This window comes from Callospermophilus lateralis, chromosome 4 (genome assembly GCF_048772815.1).
Source record: "Callospermophilus lateralis isolate mCalLat2 chromosome 4, mCalLat2.hap1, whole genome shotgun sequence".
Lineage (NCBI taxonomy): Eukaryota > Metazoa > Chordata > Mammalia > Rodentia > Sciuridae > Callospermophilus > Callospermophilus lateralis.
In genome coordinates this window covers 2,333,041-2,349,002 of record NC_135308.1, presented here as the reverse complement: position 1 = coordinate 2,349,002, position 15,962 = coordinate 2,333,041, and the positions used below count along the sequence as shown (strand labels likewise).

Genomic DNA, 15,962 nt, shown 5'->3' with positions numbered 1-15,962 from the left:
GGGGAGGGGCCTGGGGGTAGAAAAGATGGTGGAATGAGAAGGACTTCATTACCCTGGAGATACATACGATGGCACAAATGGTGGGACTCTGCATCCTGCAAACCAGAGAAATGGAAAGTCGTGTTCCATTTGCCTACAATGACCCGAAATGCATTCTGATGTCATGTATAACTAACTAGAACAAATAATAAAAGAAATGTTAAATGATTTATCTAAAATTTGTGTAAGGAGAGCTAAGAGATCTTGCTGCAAGGCTGTCTTTCCCGTAGAGCTCTACTCCTGCCTTCTGCTGCTTCCCCACAAAGGCAACTGCTCACTCACAGCTGAACCTCTTCCTTCCACGAGTAGCAAGTTCAGGGAGCCACATTCAATGAAATAGGAGAGTCTAAGTTTAAAATATGGATTTCATTCACTAGAAATATAGAGTTCATCTGGGAAACTAGATATATATGTGATTTCTATTGTTAAATTGTCTGCTTTTTCTCATATAGAAAATAAAGCCATATATTATCCTGAAAAAAAAAAAAAGGCTCAGAGCCACTGAGGGCTATGATCACAAGGTAAACCACTCTTACCTATTTCTCTGTTAAATTACAAAGAAAAAGAAAAAGGAAAAGCTCTGGGCCCATGCTAACTCAGTATTCTTTATAGGCAATTTTTATCATCATTTCTGTTACTTTTCAAATTAAATTGTACTTTCTTTCCAAGGTAAATATTGCCAATTTTATTTTTTGGTATATGCTATATTTCCTCTAAAGCACACAGTAAGTACTCATTAAATGTGTGTGGTTATAACTCCACTACTGCTGATAATTATTCTTTAATTTATTCAGGTTGGCAACTGACTCCTTGGAAAGACATTTCTTGGAGCTTGTGTCGGGAAAGTCCACCTCAGAAGCTGTGTGCAGCCACACTGTCCTCGGAAAGCCTGACTCACCTCTTGCCCTCTGTTTGCCTTTCAGCCTATGAATTGCAGAACTGCCCGGACCCACCGCCTTTCCAGAACGGGTACATGACCAACTCGGATTACAGTGTGGGGCAGTCCATATCGTTTGAGTGCTACCCAGGGTACGTCCTGCTGGGCCACCCCGTCCTCACCTGTCAGCACGGCATCAACAGAAACTGGAACCACCCCTTCCCACGATGTGACGGTGGGTCCGTGGATCTTCTCGGGGCAGTCTAACTTCTCATGGTTATAGCAGTGCAGCAAATATTAAATGAACATGTACAGCGATTCACCCATTTATTCAGCAAATATTTATGGAGAATCTCCTGTGTGACGCTCACGCCACTAGGTAGTTTAGGAACATATCACGAAATATTAAAATGTTAAAAACCCAAATAGGCCCCCGTCTCAAGGGAACTATAAGGATGACAAGTGAATAAACCATTATACTGCAGCCCCAGGCCGAGGAGCGGGTGGAGGAGGTGCAGAAGATGAGAGGGAGCACAGCTCTGAGCACAATGGTCCCTCCGAGTGTGAGATCAGAGGGGAGAAGGGTGTCTGTGGACTCGATCTGAGGTCTGTCTTCTCGTCATCGCACACCACATTTGTGTCTCGTGACACCAAGTCCATTTTGCAGTGGGCCCTGATGGGCAAATAGTGCTTTGTGGACACAGGGAACCCTGAAGATATGAGCAGGCTCGGAGCAGGAGCCCCCAGTGCCTGGCCTTGGGACTCCAGGGAGATGCTGTCAGGACCCTACAGGTGTGGAGCATGCCCCGGGCTCACTGGACGCCCCTCCTCTGCCGGGTCCTTCCCACACATTCCCTATAGCCTCCGATTTTTATCACTTGGCCGTGTTTTCAGTACCCAGGTGAAATGAATTGAGGAGGTACAGCATTTAGGAGGAAGGGTGTGTAACGGAAAGTCTCCTGGAAACCCAGTGTTCTAGCCTCATAAACACAGCGGCACAGGGCAGTTGTGCTGAGAAGGCCCTTCAGGGTCCAGTGCTGTCAGACTCAAAGCACTTCAGAAAGGAACAGGTGCTTGGAGTGACTCTGGCTGCTTCCTTGGAGCTGGCCAGCTCTGACCTTTAATAGTCAAGAGTTCTGAACCTTAAGGCATCCATCTGCCCAAGGAAATGTTAAATCAATCTGAATTAATATGCTGAGAGTATTTTCATGTTAAGCCATAAAAGACCCTATTTTGTAAAATTACCTGAAAAGCTATGATCTAAAACAAGGATGTCTATTAAAACAAAAGAAAAAATACGGCCCAAAGCAATGAGAAATTCAAAACATAATGTAGCTATAATATATATATTTTTTCAATAGCATAATTACACAGAAATTTCATTTCAACAAAAGTGTTACAATTGTCAAAACATGCTTTAAAAGGCTATTGCTTGTTAATTTATTATGTAATCTGATAATTATATATTTGTCTATACTTAGAAATGTAGTTGAAAAATTTCAAATATTTTATTGGCCTAATTAATTCTTTACCACTGAAAAATTATGTAGGTATAGTTTTAAGATATTTTAAGTGAATTTAATCCCTGTCACACTCTCATGACATGTCTCACTGTAAAATATTCAACTGTGTGTAGAGCGGGAAGTTGTGTAGAACCTCATTATTAGGGTAGCTAATATGTACTCTTTGAGTTTAATAGATTTCCTAAGCAGAGTACAATTTAATTGCATAATTGGCACAAGTCATTTAGCCTTCCAAGCAACATAAAAAGTTATGTACATTCTTTTTAGAAGTAGATTTTGCCAAATCGACTGGTAAATATAGAAATTAACCTCTCCTTATAGTTTAGGATAAAAATGACTACAAAGAATGTAATTCTCTCTTTATTTTTTCTTATTTTTATTCATAAATACTGTTTTTAAACTCTGCTTGCCAAAAGAGGACTTTCTATTGATCAGCTTTCATTGCTAGGACCAAAATACCTAAGAAGAGCAACTTAAAGCAGGGAGTTTATTTTGGGGTCACGGTGTGAGAGGTTCACTCTCTGATCATCCCAAGGTGAGGCAGAACTTCAGCGTAGAAGAACATGGTGCAGGAAAGGTGCTCAGGCAGTGACAACCAGAAGGAGAGAGAGAGCTAGAGGGGCTGGGGACAGATATACTTCCCAAAGCCATACTCCCAGTGACCTATTTCCTACAGTCACCCCTCACCTGCCTGCAGTTACCACCTAGTCATCCATTCACATTATTAATCCACTAACTCATCAAATGGATTAATCCACTGTTGAGGCCACAGCTCTCATAATCTAATTATTTCATCTCTGAACCTAGCTATGCAGCCTAGCATGAGCATCTCGGGACATCTCCAAACCATAGCAGCCTCCTGTGGCAGAGTGCACCATCCCTTACCTGAAAGCCGTCCCTAAGAAACCAGCCTAAGGAAAGGGAATCATGAGGCCAGCCACACCTGGTGCTCCCCAGGTGAGACTGAGCCACACCTGGTGCTCCCCAGGTGAGACAGAGCCATACCTGGTGCTCCCCAGGAGAGACAGAGCCACATCCTGGTGCTCCCCAGGTGAGACTGAGCCACCCCTGGTACTCCCCAGGTGAGACTGAGCCACACCCTGGTGCTCCCCAGGTGAGACATAGCCACACCCTGGTACTCCTCAGGTGAGACTGAGCCACATCCTGGTGCTCCCCAGGTGAGACTGAGCCATACCTGGTGCTCCCTAGATGAGACTGAGCCACACCTGGTGCTCCCCAGGTGAGACTGAGCCACACCTTGTGCTCCCCAGGTGAGACTGAGCCACACCCTGGTGCTCCCCAGGTGAGACATAGCCACACCCTGGTACTCCTCAGGTGAGACTGAGCCACATCCTGGTGCTCCCCAGGTGAGACTGAGCCATACCTGGTGCTCCCTAGGTGAGACTGAGCCACACCTGGTGCTCCCTAGGTGAGACTGAGCACTCAGCGCTTGGACATAAATATCCAAGAGTTCATAAGCCAGGAGTATCACACTAAATGGATTTATTGGGGTTTAATACTGGAAGATTTTTTTTTCTCTTTCTCACACTTTTAAGTTCAAGCAGCAATCTTAGTACAATTCTAGAGAAAACTCTAAGTATCTGCAATTCTCTCAGTGGACTTTACTGGTTTCACAGTGTGAATCGTTCTGATCCTGGTTGGGACGCACTGCTAATGTTTAAGGAGAGAAGGCCCAGGTGCCCACGGAGCACCTCCCGGTCCCACTGCCCTCTGCACCTGAGCCCCCGTGTGGGGAAGGCAGGGATGCCCCTCCCACACCCACTTCTGTGCAGTCCAGTGGGAGGTCACGGAGGAACCCACAGGTGCCCCTGCGCCACTCAGAAGGGCATCGACTTCTGGGAACCATGTGTCATGGGGAGGGACTTCACTGGGGTTTGGCAATCCTCTTTTGCACACAGGAAGGGGACAGGACTTCGCCCTGAGAAAGTCTCACCTGCGCTGACAGGAAGGCCACTCTCAGGACAGGAGTGTCTGCTCCTCCCTGAGGCACTGTACCAGCTTAGTTCCATACTCTTCAGAGCACGTTCGGTGGCCTCTGTCACCATCCCAGAGGGTCCACCCCGGCAGGAGCCAGGCTCCCTTGCTCACAGCTGTGTCCTAGCCCAAAACACTTCTTGGGACACAGTAGACTCAATTAGCGCCTGAGTGAAAGGGAGCCTGGTTATCTGGGCTTCGTGTATGAAGCAGAACAAGGGTAGGGGCCTCGGTCGCTGAGGAAGAGCTTTTGAGTGACAGCATGCTAGAGGTCAAGGGTCATCTGCCAGGACACTCAGGTCATCTCTAGTGCCTTAGAGTGGACACTGTGGTGCTCATGGGAAGGGTCATCTCTGTGCAGGTGGTCCTCATTACCGGAGTCAACTTGTGAGCAAGAGCGCACCGCGCCCTGGCCTACCAGAGGTGCAGAAACGGGGCTCTGAGTGTTCTCCGCTTTGCTAGGTTATAAATTGGGGTGTCTGAATCCAATCCCTACTTAGGTCTCAGGCTTCTCAAGTGCTCTCCCCAGCCCTTCCCCATGAGGGCGGGAGTCTTGGCCAGCTGTGGTCCGTTTGACATGGGTGCACGCCCCACGGACGCCCCTGGGCGTTGATCGGTGTGGTCACACGTGGCCCGTGCTGCCTCCTCAGTCCTTACTTTGAGCCGTGACTACACTTTTCTTCTTGTCTGTCTTCTTGTGGGCTCTGGCCCTCTTGGCTGCATCTAGTGAATGTCTCTCCTGGCCAGTCTTTGATGGTCCTGGAAGATCCTATAGTGGGCCCTCAGTCCGCGGTGGCTGCTTTTGGTTTTATTTTCAAGTCTACTTGTCTACGACTTTGATGTGCAATCCTCCATTTGAACTAACGACTACATTTCAAATTGTTCTGCTAATACCTGGCCATATCACTTTTCTGTAAGTGAAATAATTGCCATGGCAACAATAAATGTCAATTTATTCAGTAAAATAAAAATAGACTGTGCACTGGGATTCTTCACATAACTTGACATTAGTAGACATGGAACTACTTCAGGAAAGAACCACTGGCATAATTTTGCCTTGCGTCTTGAGGTATACCTCTGCAGAGAATTGGTAGCATCTTTGCTCCATGGCAGCAGGCTCGGATGCCTCCCTGTGGACGGCTTACACAGGCTTTAGGGCCATGACCTAACCCAGAAACACCCAGATATGTGTTCCCGTGTCATTTCCACATGGCCCTTGACATCGGACCACAGGGGTCATCAGCTCAGTCCCAGGTGATGGGCATGCGTCCTCACGTGGGAGTGACCGTCCAGAAGGCAATTGGAAGGTCTGGAGACTGGATCTAGTGAGGCTGAGAGAACTCGGGTTAGAAGTGTGACTCTTCCGCAGGTTCCCAGTTTTGGGATCCGCTTTGGCAACCCTGAGCAGCACCTCAGTCACCTGTCACCGGGGAGCTTTGGCTGAGAGCTCTGAAACGGGGCCTGCCCCCTGAACCCTCTGGCACCAGGCTCACTGTGGATCTCCTCCTTCAGCTCCTTGCGGGTATAACGTGACGTCCGAGAACGGCACCATCTACTCCCCTGGCTTTCCGGACGAGTACCCGATTCTGAAGGACTGCGTCTGGCTGATCGCGGTCCCTCCGGGGCACGGGGTATACATCAACTTCACCTTGCTGCAGACGGAGGCTGTGAACGACTACATCGCTGTCTGGTAGGTGCACAGCCCGGCAAAGCCTGTGGCCACCCAGGACCCTTCCACCCGTCCTTCACGCCTCCTGTGGAGCAGACTAGGGTTCCCAGTGAGCAGGTAGATGGGTGTAGAAAAGAGGCTCACCAGCAAAGTCCAGAGGTGGAGAGGGTTGATTTCAAGGTAGACCTTTTGGTCTTGCTACATGGTGGAGATGTCCAGGATTGTTTTCAATATATGAGAATATTTGAAACATTTTTAAAATATTTTTATTGGTGCATTAAAATTGTTCTTATTAGTGGGATTCACTGTTACATATTCATACATGTACACAGAAAATCTGGTCACTTTCATTCCCCAGTAAGATTCTTCTATTTTATGTTTTGTGTTTGTTTCTTTCTTTTGGTATGGGGATTGAACACAGGGCACTTAGCTCTGAGCCACTTCCTCAGCCCTTTTTTTGTATTTTATTTAGAGATAGACTCTCAGGAGTTGCTTCGTGCCTCACTAAGTTGTTGAGGCTGGCTTTGAACTCACGATCCTCCTTCCTCAGCCTCTGGAGCCGCTGGGATTACAGGAGTGCACCACCACACCTGGCTTCTGTTTTACAATTTTAAATGTTATTTTTTTTCCTAAAAGAAAAGGTGTGGGATCCTTTGCCATGGTTGGATGCTTCTAGAAATATTGAGGACACGGTTACTCAGGGACCAGTGGCTACTTGGCCCTCCCAGCCCTGATACTGCTGTGGAGCTGGCTTTCCCGGGGCTGTGGGGTGACCCTGAGTGGGTGGGTGAGGCTGGCTCTGTCTGTGCAGGACTCAGGCCTGGGAAGGCTCCCCGACCCTGCAGTTCTGGGGTGAGAGTGCGAGGGACTGGGGTCGCCTGTGGCCCTGCGATACCATGGTGGGAGGGAGAGGCCCCCCAGGGGAGGGGTGTGTGGCTGGAATGAACTGCACAGAGACTAAAGGAACTGCAGTAGTGTGTGCGTGTGTGTGCGTGTGTGTGCGTGTGTGCATGTGTGTGCGTGTGTGTGCAGTAGTGTGTGCGTGTGTACACGTGTGCGCAACGTGGCCAACCTCTGCATGCAACGTGGCTGACCTCTCCTTAGAGCCCACAGGGAAGGCAAGAGGTGGCTACAGCAGGGCAGGTGCCAGGGCCTCGCTGACTCATGATGCAGATGTAGGCTTTATTCTAGGGGCACTAAGATGGCCTCAGGGTGCCCAAGCAGGGGGGATTGGAGGCCCAGTTTTGACTGCAAATAGCTGGTCTTATTTTGGGGTGCATAGATGCAGAGGGTGGGGAGAGTGAGGCTGGCGTCTGGGTCAGTCCTGAGGGGGTGAGAAGGGCGACCCCATGGCCCTGAGAACGAGGAGCAGATCCTGGGGCGAACAGGAGATGTCGCAGTGCAGCTCCACGTAGAGGACGCTATGGGAAGGCGGGAAGGTCTGGACACTGAGGATGTCCAGTGCCCACGCCCGGGCTGACATCACCTCGAGAGGCACTGCGGAGTCGACTGTGGATATCAGACACTAAACCCAGTCTCCAGAGGGTGGTCATGTTTTACTGTTTTACAAAATGCGTTGATTCTGTTGTAAAAGTCTCCGTGGATCTCCCTCCTGATCAGACTGCAGTGCACTTAGACTCTGGGCGAGGGACTTGGATAGGAAGCTGGAGAGTGGCCTTGCAGGTGCCAGCCCACCGAGGAGGGGCACTGTCTGCTCCCGCAGGGCCAGGACAGCCTGCTCTTCAGCCCAGGGCGCCCTTGTTCCAAAGGCTCTGTCTGTGTTCCTAGGGACGGTCCTGACCAGAATGCCCCGCAGCTGGGCGTCTTCAGCGGGAACACAGCCCTGGAAACCGCTCACAGCTCCGCCAGCCAAGTCCTGCTCAAGTTCCACAGCGACTTCTCAAACGGAGGCTTCTTTGTCCTCAATTTCCACGGTCAGTGCCCTTCCCTGCCTCTGAGGAGCACAGAGCGTTCGGGAGCTGTCCCCCTGGGACTGACCCCACTCTGCGCCAGCTCCAGCGCCTCAGGGCTGCCATTGACACTCCGTGGTATGGCCCTGCGTTGGGGCGGGAGTTTCCTGGGGCCCTTCGTGTTTGGGGGACGTCTTTGTGATTGCTTCTCCTGTTGCCATGTTGTGGCGGTCACTCCTTCGTGTGGTGCTGTGTCACAACACGCTTGGACTCATTCCAAGATGAAGAAGCCGCCGCTCTGTGCGGAGCTCAAGCAGGTGCAGGGAAGCAGTCACCCTGTGGCCCTGCTGGCGGTAACCTTGGTGTCCCTGGACCTCATCTGTCACTGGGGTGCAGGGATCACAGGCCCCTGGGGGATGGGAATTAGTAGGCGACAATGTATACCTGTGGTGCTGCGGTGTGCACATGACAGCTTTGGGAGGAAAAGTGTTGTAATGTTTTTGCTTATTCAGTGAATGTAACTTTTTTGTTATTCTGTTTTCTTGGACCCTCAGCGTTTCAGCTGAAGAAGTGCCCACCCCCACCGGCAGTCCCGCAGGCAGACATGCTCACTGAGGACGAGGACTTTGAAATAGGTAACATGTCCTTCATTATAGCACCCAGATACCTGGCCTTTCACCCCCCCACCTCTGCCTGCAGTCCCTGTACAGATGGGCGAACTGGTTAGGAATAAAGGTATCCTCTAGCATGCTGGGGCCTGTGCAGAGATCAAGACAAAATGCCGCCTTTCTCCAATACCAAAATCGTCACTCCCTTTGCCATTTGACTTTCACTCTTGTCATCTGGAGCCTTTCCTCACCTAAGGCATTTACCACTTGGTTTGCTTCTCACAACGTTCAGAGACAGACTTGGGCAGGTCTCGGTGTCTCATGAGGGAGATGCCCACCCCCTTCAGGAAAGAAGACCTGATCATTTGTAGCTTAAAGAACGGTGACTGCACAGTCGCCCTTTCCTCGGGCCGGGGTGTAACTGCCAGGGCACGTTGATGGTGACATTCTGAGTCTGGCTTTGTCACTTCCATCAGCGTCCACTTCATGCAGTGGTCACGTGGTCATGTGAAGGAAGAAGCCACAGCACACGTTTGCCATGTAGTCATGTGACCCAGGGTTTTATAGTCCCAATTAGAAGCGTCTCAACCCGTCTGCACGCCACGTCGCAGGCCTGGGCACGCTGTGTGTCTAGCGAGCTCTACTTCACCCTTCACAGCTCGGTTGGTGGGAACCTTGGCTCCTTAGGCCAAGGTCACAGAGCAGCCCTGTAGGGGTGCAGAGCCCCCATCACCCCTCCCTGCTGCCCTGCCCCAACCTAGGCACCCTCACACGATTTGGATAGAGGTTGGGGAAGGGGACAAACAGACGTGTCCGTGAAGGAAGAAGACACCCGCATCATTTCTGGGGCAGCACAGGCTGAGTTTAAGGTGGCATTTTATGAACCAAGAGCCAAGAACGGGACCTTCGGGATAGAGCGTGAAGCAGACCATGGCTCTGGGTGGCTCCTCTGTGGCTGGGCAGCTCAGTGGGCTGCTGTGCATGTTGCCGCACCCTTTCTGAGTGCCCTGGAAGCACAGTTCTGTCGTGTTGTCTCGACTCTTTCAGGAGGTTTCGTGCGGTACCAGTGCCACCCTGGCTACACCTTGTTGGGCAGTGACACACTAACCTGCAAGCTCGGCTCCCAACTGCAGTTCGAAGGCTCCCTCCCAACCTGCGAAGGTAAGCCCGAGCCGCCCGGCGCAGAGCACTGGTCTCCCCTGCCTGGTGGGCGTGGTCCCTGTGCTGAGAGCCGGGGGAAACAGCTCCAGTGGGAGCATCAGAGCCCTTTCTCTTTAGCTGGCCCTGGAAAACAGTCCGCGCCCCGCAGAGAAGCTTGTGTCTCCCCACAGCTCATGAAAACACTCAAACCCAGGGAAACCTTGAAATGGTTTTAAAACAGACACCTGAACCCTATGGAGACCCCGCGGACGTCTGCAGCATTTCCTGAATCCCAGCTTTCTATGCCTCCTTTCCATCTGCTCATCTACTTTATGTTTTTGTGCATTTCAAGGCAGAATTTGTGTATCATGGAAATTCCTTGTCAACACGTCAGCATGGATATGATTAGCTGGTATTTAATATTTGGGGTATAAAATGTATAAATAAATGAAAGGTAGACATTTCATGTTTTACACCTACCCTTTAAATAAATAGAACACATGCAAGAACTTAGATGGTCCATAATAACAGAAGTAGATTTGAGACTTGCATCCACAGATCCACTGACTAGAATACTATTAGATCAATTTAATACAGCTTCGAAGGGCACCACTTTCAAATTCCTTTGGAAGAAAAAGCTTGACAACTATAAATAATCTTCAGTGGCCCAAATAAAATCAGCAGTGCCATCCGTTCACCTTCAAAAGCTGCCAATTTAAATTTTAAAAGATGCCCCAATGCAAATGCTGGGCCACTGAACAGCAGACTCCCCCTTTCCAAGAGTCGGAATATGATAGTCCCAGGGGAGGGTGCAGCCACTGAATGGACTTTAAATTTGGAAAGAGAAGACCCCAGTCCAGGTCCAGTGATTGGGGCAAGTCGCTAGTCCCCATCCATCATGCAGAGGGAAGATGATGGTTCATCGCCTTACTTAGGAAAGGAAGGAGAAATGAGTGTCGCTGTGAGTGCTGTGTGCTGTTGAACTGCGACCCTGCATGAGGCAGGTGGTTCTGCAGGGTCAAGTGTGGGTTTGGAGGCGACTTTGTGAGCACTCACAGCTGGAGCAGGTCCCCCCCGACATCTGATGACTGTGTGTCCTCACTACATCAGATGGCAGCATCCCAGTCACCTTGAGAGGGGAGAATTTCCACCATCTGAAACAGTGGCATTCTAACTGGACTCAATCACTGCTTCGCACTCACAATGCCTATGTTATTTAGAAATCGGCTTTGAGGTTGCGTCTGCAGCAATGCCACACCAGCAGAGCAGCTTCCTTGGAGAAGTCGCTGAAACCGGGCCTCCTGTCCCCTATCCAGAAGTCAGGGGTCACACTGGTGAAGCACACCAGAGCCACTTTCTTGGAAAAGATCAGTGTTCACATCAGCAAGGCAACAATGATCTGCTTTTGAATTTTCTTTCCAAAATGGAGGAAATATATTGTGCAGCTTTTACCATTTCGCAGAATTTTTTAACAGAAAAATAATCACAAGGGCATGTTCTTTTATTTATTTATTTGTCTTTTTCCATATTTTTGCAGTTGTGCACAACGGTGGGTTTTGTGGCTGCACTTTGTACTTGCATGCAGTCTGACTATGGTTGGGCCAATATCATTCCTTGGTCATTTTACATAAATGAACAGAGGCAAGTCTTCACGTTTTTAAGGTACATTTTCACCCCGCCAAATGCAGGCTCAAGTTTCTCAAAAGGGTCGACTTCAAGCAAGGACATGTGAAGAAAGGCAAATTCGCATACTAACATGCCCATCCCAACAAGGCACCTACCTCCTTTACTGCACTGTGCAGAGTAACCTAGTCTGTGCTCAAGTGGAGCAGACCAAGGCAACCCAGATGGCTCTCCACATGACCGGGCTCTCCTGCGTTCCACGGGCTGCAGGCTGCACACCCCACACCCTGCCCACAGTAGCAGCACAGGCTCAGGACAGCCCAGGACTCTGCTCTTGGAACTCAGGAGCAAACTCTTTGATGGAACTGAAGGCATCTTAGTTGTTCTTCATTCAACCCCTCATTATTTAGAAACAGGAAATAGGAGCTCAGATGTCTTTCACCCAATCCTTAATCTCTTAAGCACCTAATTACACTTTTTCTTTAAGTACTTCCTATTATTTGACTGACTTGATTGAGCTCAAGTGAGGTCAATCCCAAAGTAAATTCTCAGGGAGACCATGCATTCACTCTTAGTCCCACTTCCTCTATGTCCGGACTCAGTTTTAGAAGTGGAGCTTTGAAAGCCAGGAACAATTTGGGGGAGACACGGGGAAGGTTGTAGTGTGTTCTTTGGAAGATAATATCACAGGCAGATAAATGTGACCATCTTGGATACCTACTCTAAACAATGAGGAGAAGTATGCCGGAAGGGAAGAGAATCAGAAAGTTTGGGAGACTAGGGCAGCTGGCCTCTGGGGGTGGGCCTGGATCCTTGCAGTTTGCTCTTAGGGTGAGACCTGACCAGGGCCCTAGTTGAAAAGGTCCTGGTCGTATCGCATGGAGCCAGCAGGTTCAGCAATGCCACACCAGCAGAGCAGCTTCCTTGGAGAAGTCGCTGAAACTGGGCCTCTGTCCCCTATCCAGAAGTCAGGGGTCACACTGGTGAAGCACACCAGAGCCACTTTCTTGGAAAAGATCGGTGTTCACATCAGCAAGGCAACAGTGATCTGCCTTTGAGTTTTCTTTCCAAGACAGAGGATATATATTGTGCAGCTTCATCCACGTCACCCTGGACATCTACAGAGACTCCAAACAGGCATTTAAAGAAAATCAGAAACTTGCACATTCAATGAACACTGGAGAGAAGCAGTGGCCACCTGGTAATGCCCACTCTTCTGGAGAGCACTGAGGGAGGCCACATAAGAGCTGGCCAGTGCTGTGTCCTGGCTGTGGGTGGCCCCCGCCTGCTCCTCAAGGTCCCGGGCAGCAGCTCTTCCCACTTACTGAAGAGTCCTCTCAGCTCCACAATCCCTCGTGCGTCTTGCTGGGCAGGTGCCGCATGTCCGTAATCCCAGCTACTGTGGAGGCAGAGGCAGGACGACTGCAAGTTTGAGGCCAGTCTGGAAAATTTTTTTTAAAAAAAGAAGTGGGGGCTGGAGATATAGCTTGTAGGCGCAGGGTTTTCCTAGCATGCATGAGACACTGGGCACAATCCCTAGTACAAAAAAGAAAAAAGAAATCTTAATTACTAGAAATCCTAATGTGCGCTCCTAATCCCAAATCACTAATCCTAATCCTGTGTGACTTTGCTGGAGGCCGTGGGACGGATGCATTAAAGAACACGCCTCATGTGTTTAAGTCCCAGAGCTGATTTTTTAAAAACAATCTGGAGGAATCGTGTGTGGGGGCTGGTGTCTCCAAGCCCAGACACAGGTCTCAGAGGCAAGCTGCTTTCCTGGGGTGGGATGTGTCCCACAGGGCCCTGTGGGGACACAGTGTGCCTTGAAGCGTGCCACTGCTGCTGGAGAAATGAGCGGCCATGCTGCAGGAGGAAGTGCCTCTGGAAGCTCCCCCTTGGACGGTGCTGCTCCTGGCAACAGCTCCTATGGGGAGGAGAAGCCGCAGGGGCCCCAGGAACAGACAGGAGGCAGCCACTGGGCTGGCTGCAGACATACGCCCAGGCGTCTCTGGACCCAGACACACGCTGAAGAAATGGGGTCAAGTGTCGTGAAAACATGATGTAAAGGGCTTGGTGGGTTTTTCATTTCATCTTCTCTAAAAAGACAAAAGCAACCTCTTAGGAATGGAGGGAAGATGGCTGGGCTCAGAGCTGCGTGGGAGTCGGAGCCCCTGCCCTGCTTGCAAGCCCTGGTGTGCTCGCCCCTCTCATGGGGGATTTGGGCAACTCCCTGGAGAGTTTCCTGGGTCCCGAGGGTCTGGAGGCCAGGGCCCCCTAGTAACTGTAGCTGCCGGGAGGAGACACACAGGGTGCGGTGACTGGCGAGGCGTCTCTCCAGGGCCATAGCAGGAGGCCACGGGCCCCAGCACCTTCACCTGGGAGGAGGCCGGCAGGCGTGCAGTGGACTCACCTTCTGTCCCTATGATGTTCTGTCCGCTCTGCCAGGGAAGCTCTGGCTCTGGCTGCAGACTCCAGGAAGGCTGTGCGCCTCCAGACCCAGGTTGGCCTGCGCGGGTTCTCAGACACCGCTCCCACTCCCTGGGCCTCTCCTAGAGAAGCAGCACCTGGGAGGGCAGACACCCTGTGTTCACAGGTGCACCTTTACCACTCTTGTAGGAGGAAATAGAATTTCAACTTTTTAAAAAATCTTAAAATGTATTTATTCTAATTAGGTATATATGACAGCAGAATGCATTTTGATTCCTTGTACAAAATTGCAGCACCACTTTTCATTTCTCTGATTGTACATGATGTAGCAGTTATAGAGGTGCCTAGAGTAATGATGTCCATCTCATTCCACCATCTTTCCTGCCCCCCTGCCCTCTCCTTGCCCTTCCCTCCCCTTTGCCCAAAGTTCCTCCATTTTTCCCATTCCCGCCTGCCCCCATGGATCAGCATCAGAGAGAATATTCGGCCTTTAATTTTTGGGGATTGGCTTACTTCTCTTAGCTTGATATTCTCCAAGTCCGTCCATTTACCTGCAAATGCCATAATTTTATTCTCTTTTAATGCTGAGTAATATTCCATTGTGTATATACACCACAGTTTCTTTATCCACTCATCTGTTCAAGGGCATCTAGATTGCTTCCACTGTTAAGCTATTGTAAAGTGTGCTGATATAAACATTGATATAGCTGCATCACTATAATATGCTGTTTTTAAGTCCTTTGGGTATAGACTGAGGAGAGGGATAGCTGGGTCAAATGGTGGTTCCTTTCCCAATTTTCCAAGGAATCTCCATGCTGCTTTCCATATTGGCTGCACCAGTTTGCAGTCCCACCAGCAGTGTATGAGTGTGCCTTTTCCCCACATCCTCACCAACACTTTTTTTTTGTTTGTTTGTATTCTTAATAGCTACCATCCTGACTGGAGTGAGATGAAATCTTAGAGTAGTTTTGATTTGCATTTCTCTAATTACAAGAGATGTTGAACACTTTTTCATATATTTGTTGATCAAATGTGAATCTTCTTCTGAGAAGTGTCTGTTCAGCTCCTTAGCTCATTTATTGATTGGGTTTTTTGTTGGTGGTGGTGGTTTTTTTGTTTGTTTGTTTGTTTTGGGTTTTTTTTTTTTTGGTGTTAAAGTTTTTGAGTTCTTTATATATCCTGGAGATTAGGGCTCTATCTGACATGTGTGTGTGTGGCAAAAATTTGCTCCCAAAATGTAAGCTCTCTGTTCATCTCATTGATTGTTTCTTTTGCTGACAAGAAGCTTTTCAGTTTGAGTTCATTTCATTTATTAATTCTTAATTTTGCTTCTTGCACCTTAGGAGTCTTATTAGGGAAATCAGGGCCTAATCCAACAGGATGAAGATTTGGGCCTACGTTTTCCTATATTAGGTGCAGGTCTCTGGACTAAATCCTAGGTCCTTGATCCACTTTGAGTTGAGTTTTGTGCATGGTGAGAGATAGGGGTTTAGTTTCATTTGGCTGCATGTGGATTTCTAGTTCTCCCAGTACCTTTTGTTAAAGGGGCTATCTTTTCTCCCCTATATGTTTTTACTGCCTTTGTCTAGTATGAGCTGACCATATTTATGTGGGTTTGTCTCTGTGTCTTCTATTCTGTACCATTGGTCTGCATGTCTATTTTGGTGCCAATACCATGCTGTTTTTGTTACTATAGCTTTGAAGAATAACTTAAAATTTGGTATAGCGATGCCTCCTGCTTCACTCTTCCTGCTAAGGATTGCTTTAACTATTCTGAGTCTCTTATTTTTCCAAATGAATTTTCATGATGGCTTTTTCTATAAGAAAATAGAATTTGTAAGTGCATTGTTTTGGTTTGTGACTGATAGGATTATTTTTGATTAAATTGTTACCTTTGATTCATCTTTGTGAACATTTAAAAAATCCTACCTATAACACTTACATCTACAAAAGCTTCATCATTGGTGGTTTTGTCCCTCAACATTTTCTAAATTTGGAGGTAATTTCAGTTAGAACACCAAGGTAAATGGAGGAACATAGGGAAGTGTGCCTCTTCACAGAGTTGCTTGAACAAGACATATTTCATAAATCTGCTCATCTGTTTCAGGGTCTTATTGCGAAATGAATATATAAATAATACATATTTAGCTA

At 48.7% G+C, this 15,962-nt stretch overlaps 1 protein-coding gene across 1 annotated transcript in view; it reads left to right on the top strand.

Moving 5' to 3' along the window:
* The window catches only part of Csmd1 (CUB and Sushi multiple domains 1), a 1,328,246-nt gene that overhangs the window by 1,203,957 nt on the left and 108,327 nt on the right, over positions 1-15,962 (top strand). Inside the window, exons 42-46 of the mRNA XM_077109222.1 lie at positions 963-1,151; positions 5,947-6,124; positions 7,892-8,037; positions 8,568-8,648; positions 9,669-9,782. Of these exons, the coding sequence (XP_076965337.1) occupies positions 963-1,151; positions 5,947-6,124; positions 7,892-8,037; positions 8,568-8,648; positions 9,669-9,782 (708 nt within the window). The remainder of the gene's footprint in view (positions 1-962; positions 1,152-5,946; positions 6,125-7,891; positions 8,038-8,567; positions 8,649-9,668; positions 9,783-15,962) is intronic.